The following is a 10,364-nucleotide window of genomic DNA, read 5'->3' as shown; positions in this document are numbered from 1 at the left end:
GCTTGACCTGATACCCGACCCTGCATGGGTTGCATTTTGTAAATAGTTGTCTTCAGGGGCAAAGCCTTAGATAAAGGAGGGAAGAATGTAGCAGAACTGGACCGGGGCGATTGTCAGCGACAAGGTAACTCAATTGGTAGAGCATCAGTCTACAGTTCGGAAGATCCTGGGTTCAAACCCTGCTCTGGCCGTGCATTTTCTGCTCCAACTACACATGAGCCAGTATGGCAGGCACCTTCATCAACTGACAACAGGTTATTCGCACTCTGACATCTGAGTTTTTCAGTGCCATAATTGACAGGGAGGAAAGAAAAATCAGTTTACCTTTGTAATCAATAATATTCTATTCTTTTTATAATAACAGTGACCTGGACCTTAGGAAATTGTTCAACCCTCTAGTGCACATGTAAGTATACTAGTATCAACACGAGTTTCAGAAATTTAAATCTTGGTTTCTGAGAAAATTTAGACGGACATCTTCCATGATCACTATAGGGCACCTTTATCTCTGTCCTTAATAGGAATAGAAATTGATTTGCAAACACTTTCTATCTGTTTAAGATATACAAGTTGAGCCTATACTCGATCACAGAGGTGACAGATTCTATTTTGCTCATACCAGACTACCTTCTATCCAACCCATTTAGTAACTAACCATTATACACAAGACACACTAAAAACAGCTCATATTTTCATTTTATCTTTATTCCTTGACTCTCATTTCTCTGTATTGTGAATATTACACAACAGTGTGCCGACAACATAACAGTCGGTGTCTGACAAACTTAACAGTATAAATAAAATGGTTTGATCCATCATGCAAGTGCTATCACATACAATCTCTGCTTATTATAGCATTAACACATATAGGCTGCAGGAATTGCAAAATATTTGGACTGGAGCACATAAAAAGCAAACATACAAATCCTTTCACCAAGATTACAAACATACAGATATACTCTGTAAAATGTGTATACTCCGAGAATTACACATACAGTTATACTCTTTAAAATATGTACACACCGAGAGGAAACAAAACATATAATTTATATTTAATTACAAACAAGAGCATTGAATTCACATCTATTACATTTTAACATATAAAAGAAACGTACATTTAATTACATTTCATTCTTCAATACTGGCCATACTGTGTTCCGACTCCACAAGTATCAACTAAGCACTAGGACTACATCAACCTATTACAATAGGACCTTTTCCTGACAACATACACCTACAGATATAGCAGGTACCATATATTACAAAACATATACAGACTTTGAGAGTTGAGAAACATGGTTGAATACGGAGATAACGATTTCGTCACCTCTTTGTTTTGTCCATGTCTTACATGTAGTTTTGGTCATGTTCTTGTTGATATTCTTCATCAATACACAGTTTCTCTGAGACTATTAAACAAATCATCACATTTACAACATAACACATTAAGTACAAATCCATACCGGACTATGGCACTTTTTAATAGATATCGAGCACGATGAAATAGCACAGGATCATGATTTAACATTGGAAGCTCTGAACACACCACTTTCTTTAGAAAATTTCCAAAAGATCAGTATTTAGTACAATTAATAAACATTGTCAGTTAAGATAAGATTATAAAGCCTAAGGAAATTGATTTTTAACACAAGCACGTTTATACAGATCACATTAGTTTTCTACACAAAGTGTTTGGGTTAACATGATGTCAAAATTCAAGTTATTCCTCTATCAAAATCTGTATATTGTGGAAAAAAATCTTTGATTTTGGTAGAATATTTCAGCTTCCAGCCAAACAAATACTAAACTGTACCATATTAAAAATTCTAGCACTATCACCAATAAGAACACAACAGAAGGTGAACACGGCCATCATTTGTGTTTGGAAATTCTAGCCTTCTTCCTAGGTGATTAAATTTTTCCTGAATTAGGATCATTGATGTGTCATTTAACCCTTTCACACCTATATAATTATTTTAGTAGACTCTACCATGCATTGATCTGGATGAGTCCATTATGGTCTACAGTGATGAAAGGGTTAAGTAGGTAACTTTCCTGCTTACCAACTACAACCTACTGACCAATAGGGAAGAAGGACTTATATCATCAAAGACTAATCAATTCCACATGTTCATATAGTGGAAACTTGCTAACATAGACACTTTTTAGTGACAAAACATTCTGAAAATACCTACTGAAGTATCAAAAGAGTTACACAGTGACCTCTGCTCCTAATTTAGAGTATAACAAATTAGCATACTGATCACATCACTAGCTCTAGATCTGCTTCTAATTTACCATATACAAATTTTGGCAGACTGCTTACACCAAATATTAACTTGTTAACCTTGATTGGACTATTCCAACCTGTGAATTTGGAGAGCTGAAATGTGTCTTCAGGGATGAATGAGTTTTTGACTAGAGCTTAAGCTAGATATACTACAAGGATGCCGGGTCAGATCATGAAATAACGTGACTAGCACTTTTGTGTTCAATACACAGCACACATACATGTACAATGGATGTAATACAGTACTGCATGTATGTAATACAGTACTGCATGTATGTAATACAGTAATACATGGATGCAATACAGTACTTCATGGATGTAATACAGTACTACATGGATGTAATACAGTACTGCATGGATGTAATACAGTACTACATGTATGTAATACAGTACTACATGTATGTAATACAGTACTACATGGATGTAACACAATACTACATGTATGTAATTCAGTACTACATGGGTGTAATACACTACTAAATGGATGTAATACAGTACTACATGTATGTAATACAGAACTACATGGATGTTATACAGTACTACATGGATGTAATACAGTACTACATGTATGCATGTGTATGTTTATGGTAATGTTGGTGTATAGTCATCCTACATGATTAGTGTTCACATGTCATATTCATTTATCACACATACTTGATCAATTTCACTCAACCTTATGGTACTTAAGTTTAATTACAAAAACATTCCTTTATAATCATTTATAAAAAATACACAAGATCATTCATTTATGCATATAATGCATTGTCTAAGCGTCAGGAAATATTGAATATTGCACTTTAGAAGACGTTACCATTCGGTGGGATGGGGATAGATGGATGTATTCCGTTTACAACTAAGTTGCACGACGACACATCCTTTAGCAACAAGTGTAAAACATAGCAGCCCTATATATTGTGTCAGTAGTATTTCCTATATAACTGGATGGACACAGAGAATCTAGGTGAACAATACTTCGTGCTTACCTGTAAAATACATTTTTGTCACTCGTACAGGACGGTGATCGAGGACATTTGAATGGCGGTAATAATTTCATGATTGATTCAAGTGAATATACTCGAACATTAATATATTCTGACATATATACACAAATTTCAGTAAAGCATTATTTAACAGCATATCTAGAATGTGAACACCAGGGATGTACATTTCATATTTAAGAGTAAAGAAGGTAGAATTAGAAAAGTTCTACCAGCCTAACCTATTTATTTTCATAGTAAACTGTTCCTGACACAAGGTTAATTGAAATCTACACCCTTGAACACTATCATGAGAAAAAAACACATAATTAAACTTCATTTCTTGTTTCTCTAACCTATGATATTTCATGAAATACTTGATTTTTAAGATTTTCTTTCCTGTGCATTACTGGTACGTCTTATTTAAGAAACATCCAGCACAATAATTTACTTCCGTCTGTAAAAACTTAATACGTAATAAATTGACTTTTGTATAGGAACAATAGTAAATCAAAGCAATTAAAGTATTACTTGTAATTGTGTATAAGGGAATTTGGAGGTCCATGGCAGGTTAACTCTATGCTGTGCTGAAGGAGTATTAGAACTTTCGTGTAGTACAGGCATGAGAAATATAATCTAGTTCCTGTTTTATGGTCAATACTAGTTCATCTTAGTCTTTTGGAACAGTGCATCATTGCATGGTTAAAGCCATATCCTGGATTTGTTGCAGTAAATTACTACACAACTGATAGTAACTGGGTATTGATCATAATTACTAGATATCACTCCAAAACCTTTGATGGTTGTATTTTGTCCATCTTGTATTAAATCTACATAAATATACAGTAACCGTCATTTTCTGAGGCTAAAACACGGCTGAGTGGTGCCTGTACCAGTATTTGCCTCAGGGCTTTACAAAGATAACATGTTCATTAATACACCTTAATCTCAAATAACACCTTAACACAAAGCACTTTACTTGAATATTACAGTGGTTTTAGACATAATCTTGAAATACAACATTTACTTGAATTAGAAACTTCAAAAGATTCCTTCCACTCTTAAATTCATCTTCTCTAATATTTTCACACACCATGGTACCCACTGTCGTGTCTATTCTCTGGGTGTCGAGTACCAGGCGTGCTTAATCACATGCCAGAGATGTTCATGTGTTTGACATTTTGGAAATGTTTTCCACTAAGTGGTGCTATCCAATAAGTCTGAACTGTAAGACAAACATTTACCAGACTTTCACATAATATAGGACAACCATTTTTCCCTTAAAGCTTTCCTACACTTTACATAGAGTATCTTGTTTGCAGGCCGTTTTGTTTTCTTTCTGGAAGACATTTCAGAATATGTTTTCCGATACTGTCTGGTTTGTCCTACGTTAGACGTTTCTAGGCATGATTTCCACAATCCAGGGTTGTCTTCATTTGTTTTTAAGACATTTCAGAATATGTTTTCCCATACTCTCTGATGTGTCTTACGAAAGACATTTCTAGGCATTATTTCCACAATCCAGGGTTGTCTTCATTTGTTTTTAAGACATTTCAGAATATGTTTTCCCACACACTGTCCAGGGTGTCTTGTTTGTTGGTTACTGGTCCTGTGCTCTCTGTTTCCACGACAACACCCAGAATGCACCTGGCTTCTTCCAGTAGCTACAACATTTACATTAACGTCATAGATCACAAAAGCAAGACATTCTTATCCAGCTTGAGAGGGGATAAATACATTTTTTACCTAATAACATGGTGTGATGTGTAATTGTTATTCTTTAACCCTTTCACCCCTATGTAACTTTAGTAGACTCTATCATGCATTGATATGGATGAGTCCATTATGGTCTACAGTGGTGAAAGGGTTAATATCAAATCTGTTGAAACAGTTCCATGTTTTATAAAATTTCATGATTATTGTATGTTTTTACAACATGAAGCAATAAAAAAAATCCATAACAGTATAATAGATACAAATAAAAAACGAAATACTTTTGAAGAGGAAATTTTGGTGGATTGGAAATAGTCACGTTTTACACGTTGCATAAATTAGTACAAAAATATCCTCATGCAAATAGATTATTTAGATTATAGCTCTAGATATGTAGAATATATAGATATCCGAACTGTTGCCAAAGCAAAAACTTCCACACTGCGAACAGTTTAAAGAGAAATAATGCAAATATTTCCACATGCAAAAATTTACACTTTCACTGTATCGATTTCAATAATACAAAATTAGAATTTAAATCCTTAAAAATCTTACATCGACTAATTCATACAATATGGTGATATAACATAGGCTGGTTACCTTGGAAATGTCAAACTCGTCAAAGAGCTCCTGTATAAATCTTCGTGCAGTCAGTCGGAAGGAACAGACAGTCATGATGTGGCTTACCTCAGAGTAAAAACAAATATCTTGGAAAACTTTGGGAAACTTCTGCTTCAACCTGAAAGAGTTTTTTGACACATTGTTACACAAGTGGGCACTTCGTGTTCGTACATGTAGAACCATCAGTTGTATGTGTAATGGTTAAGTGTGTGTCTACACAACTAATGTAAATAAACTTTGGAAATATACAATGTTATGACAGAAAAGAAAAACATGTGTTGTCAAACATAATACAACTTTGAAATAAAAACATGTCATGAACATTTTGATATACAATTCAACATTAAATCTCAATATGGATTTTATATAAGTTAATTAGTACCACCGTTTGAGGGTTGTAACAAACCTACAACTTTGAAATTTCCTTTTTACCAGTAATTATAATTTTATTTTTTATGCTCATGGTTCAAATGTGACAATTCAAATAACAGTGCTGTTATACAAGAGGTCATTTATACAAAATTGAGCTCCCTTGGCCTAGAGATCGTTTATAAGAAATTAGGTTGAAAAAAATTCCCTTTGAGGTAGTAAAGATGTATTATTATTTTTTATATTTTTTTTTTAAAGATTTACCCTTATTTTGCATTTTGAACCATGACCCTCTGTCCTAAGGGACACAACACTGATTCTCTTTGGTCAAGGAATCTGTTATTTCATATAACATGTATATAGAACTATTACTGGAAAAGTAATCTTTTAAAGATTTACCCCTTATTTCTCCTTTTGAGCCCTGTAAAAATGTATGTTTGATGAGATGAAAGCGCCAATGACATGTTGTCAAGATCTTTTCTTTTTTAAGTATTTTTCTTCGTCTGTAAGGATCAATTTACTGCTGTTATAACAAAATTATATTTATATATATAGAGCTCCTTCAATTTCAAAAGATTTTCTATTCAATGTAACAATGACCCCGACCTTGGATTGAGGACCGTGAAAGGTGAACTTGTTCAAGGTATTTGTGTAGGATTACTTTGATAGGTGTTGTCTGTATGTCACAGCAAAGGGAGAAGTGTATGCAGTAACATGGTGACATTCAGACATGGGCAATGATATACGCTCATACATTTCAGGACAAGGCATGCAACTTCAGACACGAATTACTGCTATTAGTATATTTTAGATACACTTCAAAGAAAAAACATAAAGTGGTTTTGCTTTGACTAACTTACCCCAAAAGTCCCTGTTCTGACCCCTTGACTCCTACAGAGCTGCTGAGGTTGGTGACCAGTTTTCGGACCTCTTGTCTGATGAGAGCACGGCCATGAATGCTATCAAATGACATCTTCTTGGTTGCTGTGAAAATAAAAAAAGAAATTGTGAAAGTTATCTTTGCATAGTCTACAATACTGTTTACAGGAGCTTTAGTAATATTTACAGCTAGTCTATGTAAGAGCTACCGTTATAGAGGGGATTTATGGTAATCATTTAATAATCACTTAGATCAGATTTACATGGCAAGATTTTTCTATTAATACATTATATCAAGTGACCTTGACTGCAAAATGTAGCGAGATGATGTCATTATGAAACAGACAGACATGGGCAACACTATATGCACAGAATTTTTTGGCGTGGGCATAAAAAAGGGAAATTGTCCTGCCTAGATCTGTCCTGCCTACTGACTGGATAGTGGGACACACAGATTGGTGGTTATGTCAGTGTGACTAAAATATGTGTTTGCATAAACTCAACTAAGGATTTCAAGTTAGGATAAAGAAAATATTATTCTATTTTAAAAATATCATATTTTTTAACCGATTTTCCATAAATCCTTTCAAATTATTTTACTGGTTTTGATATAATGTACACTGTCTGATGCAAACATTTCATATATTTTGGTTAAAACAGAGATTGTAAACGACATAGCGGATGACTAATAAATAAATTAGAAATTCAAACTTTCAATGAAATATTTTTAAGTATTGGTTATTTTTCTTAAAGGCTCCCGACAGTTTAGTCGAGCAAAAAGCAGTCAAGCAGGATAACTTAGTACAGGAAACCATCTTACAAGTATGGCAATGAATAACTTTGAGAATATATGTAAGATAATATATATATCTAATATATATAAAAATATGGATATCTTACATATGTGACAATACACGTATATATATTTGATATATAGATGACAATGCAGATATCTAGTAAACATGAATGAATATTTTGAACTTTTCCACGATGCATGAGGCTGGTCTATGTACAAAAACAAGACAGAGATTGTGGGATGAAGTAGAAAATTATAGAGCAGGACACCAGTACACTGCATGACAAACATGATTATAAAGAAGAAACTATTATGCCAGATATCACAGAAAGAACAGATATCATACAGAGAACAGTAACCACACAGAACAGACACTACAGACAACAGACACCACACAGAACAGACACTACACAGAACAGTAACCACAGAGAACAGACACGACAGACAACAGACACTACAGACAACAGATGTCATAAAGAGAACAGTTACTACACAGAGAACGGACACCACACAGAACAGACATTACACAGAACAGCCACTACACAGAACAGTAACCACAGAGAAGAGACACTACAGACAACAGACACTACAGACAACAGACACTCCAGACAACAGATGTCATAAAGAGAACAGTTACTACACAGAGAACAGATACCACACAGAACAGACATTACACAGAACAGACACCACACAGAACAGTAACCACAGAGAACAGACACTACAGACAACATACACTACAGACAACAGATGTCATAAAGAGAACAGTTACTACACAGAGAACAGACACCACACAGACCAGACATTACACAGAACAGACCCTACACAGAACAGTAACCACAGAGAACAGACACTACAGACAACATACACTACAGACAACAGATGTCATAAAGAGAACAGTTACTACACAGAGAACAGACACCAAACAGAACAGACACTAAACAGAACAGACACTACACAAAACAGACACCACACAGAACAGACACTACACATAACAGTAACCACAGAGAACAGACACTACAGACAACAGACACTCCAGACAACAGATGTCATAAAGAGAACAGTTACTACACAGAGAACAGCCACCACACAGAACAGACATTACACAGAACAGACACCACACAGAACAGTAACCACAGAGAACAGACACTACAGACAACAGACACTCCAGACAACAGATGTCATAAAGAGAACAGTTACTACCCAGAGAACAGACACCACACAGAACAGACATTACGCAGAACAGACACTACACAGAACAGTAACCACAGAGACCAGACACTACAGACAACAGACACTACAGACAACCGACACTACAGACAACAGATGTCATAAAGAGAACAGTTACTACACAGAGAACAGACACCACACAGATCAGGCATTACACAGAACAGACCCTACACAGAACAGTAACCACAGAGAACAGACACTACAGACAACAGATGTCATAAAAAGAACAGTTACCACACAGAGAACAGACACCATACACAACAGACACTACACAGAACAGACACTACACATAACAGAACCTACACAGAACAGACACCACACCCCACACAGAACAGACACAACACAGAACAGACACCACGCAGAACAGACACTACACAGAACAGTAACCCCACAGAACAGACACAACACAGAACAGACACTACACAGAACAGATGTCATAAAGAGAACAGTTACCCCACAGAGAACAGACACCACACAGAACAGACACTACATGTCATAAAGAGAACAGTTACCACACAGAGAACTGACACTACACAGAACAGACACTACACAAAACAGACACCACACAGAACAGACACTACACATAACAGTAACCACAGAGAACAGACACTACAGACAACAGATGTCATAAAGAGAACAGTTACTACACAGAGAACAGACTCCACACAGAACAGACATTACACAGAACAGACGCTACACAGAACAGTAACCACACAGAACAGACACCACACAGAACAGTAACCACACAGAACAGACAACACACAGAACAGACACTACACAGAACAGTAACCACAGAGAACAGACACTACACAGAACAGACACCATACAGAACAGACACCACACAGAACAGACACTACAGACAACAGACACTACAGACAACATACACTACAGACAACAGATGTCATAAAGAGAACAGTTACCACACAGAGAACAGACACCATACAGAACAGGCACTACATAGAACAGTAACCACACAGAACAGTAACCACACAGAACAGACACTACACAGAACAGACACTACACAGAACAGTAACCACACAGAACAGACACCACACAGAACAGACACTACACAGAACAGTAACCACACAGAACAGACACCAAACATAACAGAACCTACACAGAACAGACACCACACACCACACAGAACAGACACCACACAGAACAGACACTACACAGAACAGACACTACACAGAAAATAGACACCACACAGAACAGACACCACAGAAAAGACACTACACAGAACAGACACTACACAGCACAGACACCACACAGAACAGACACTACACACCACACAGAACAGACACCACACAGACCAGACACTACACAGAACAGACACCACACACCACACAGAGCAGACACAACACAGAACAGACACTACAGACAACATGTGTCATACAGAGAACAGTTACCACACGGAGAACAGACACCACACAGAACAGACAATACACAGAACAGACACTATACAGAGAATAGACACCACACAGAACAGACC

At 36.0% G+C, this 10,364-nt stretch overlaps 1 protein-coding gene across 1 annotated transcript in view; it reads right to left on the bottom strand.

Moving 5' to 3' along the window:
* Positions 1–687: 687 nt before the first annotated feature.
* LOC110443579 overlaps positions 688–10,364 on the bottom strand; it is an 81,810-nt gene continuing 72,133 nt past the window's right edge. Inside the window, exons 43-45 of the mRNA XM_021487870.1 lie at positions 6,831–6,954; positions 5,581–5,719; positions 688–4,931 (exon numbers count right to left, since the gene is read on the bottom strand). Coding sequence (XP_021343545.1) covers positions 4,821–4,931; positions 5,581–5,719; positions 6,831–6,954 — 374 coding nt within the window. The 3' untranslated portion in view covers positions 688–4,820. The remainder of the gene's footprint in view (positions 4,932–5,580; positions 5,720–6,830; positions 6,955–10,364) is intronic.

Source organism: Mizuhopecten yessoensis, unplaced genomic scaffold (assembly GCF_002113885.1).
Source record: "Mizuhopecten yessoensis strain PY_sf001 unplaced genomic scaffold, ASM211388v2 scaffold716353, whole genome shotgun sequence".
Lineage (NCBI taxonomy): Eukaryota > Metazoa > Mollusca > Bivalvia > Pectinida > Pectinidae > Mizuhopecten > Mizuhopecten yessoensis.
Note: the sequence above shows the minus strand (reverse complement) of the source record. Positions and strands in the feature narration are given on the sequence as shown.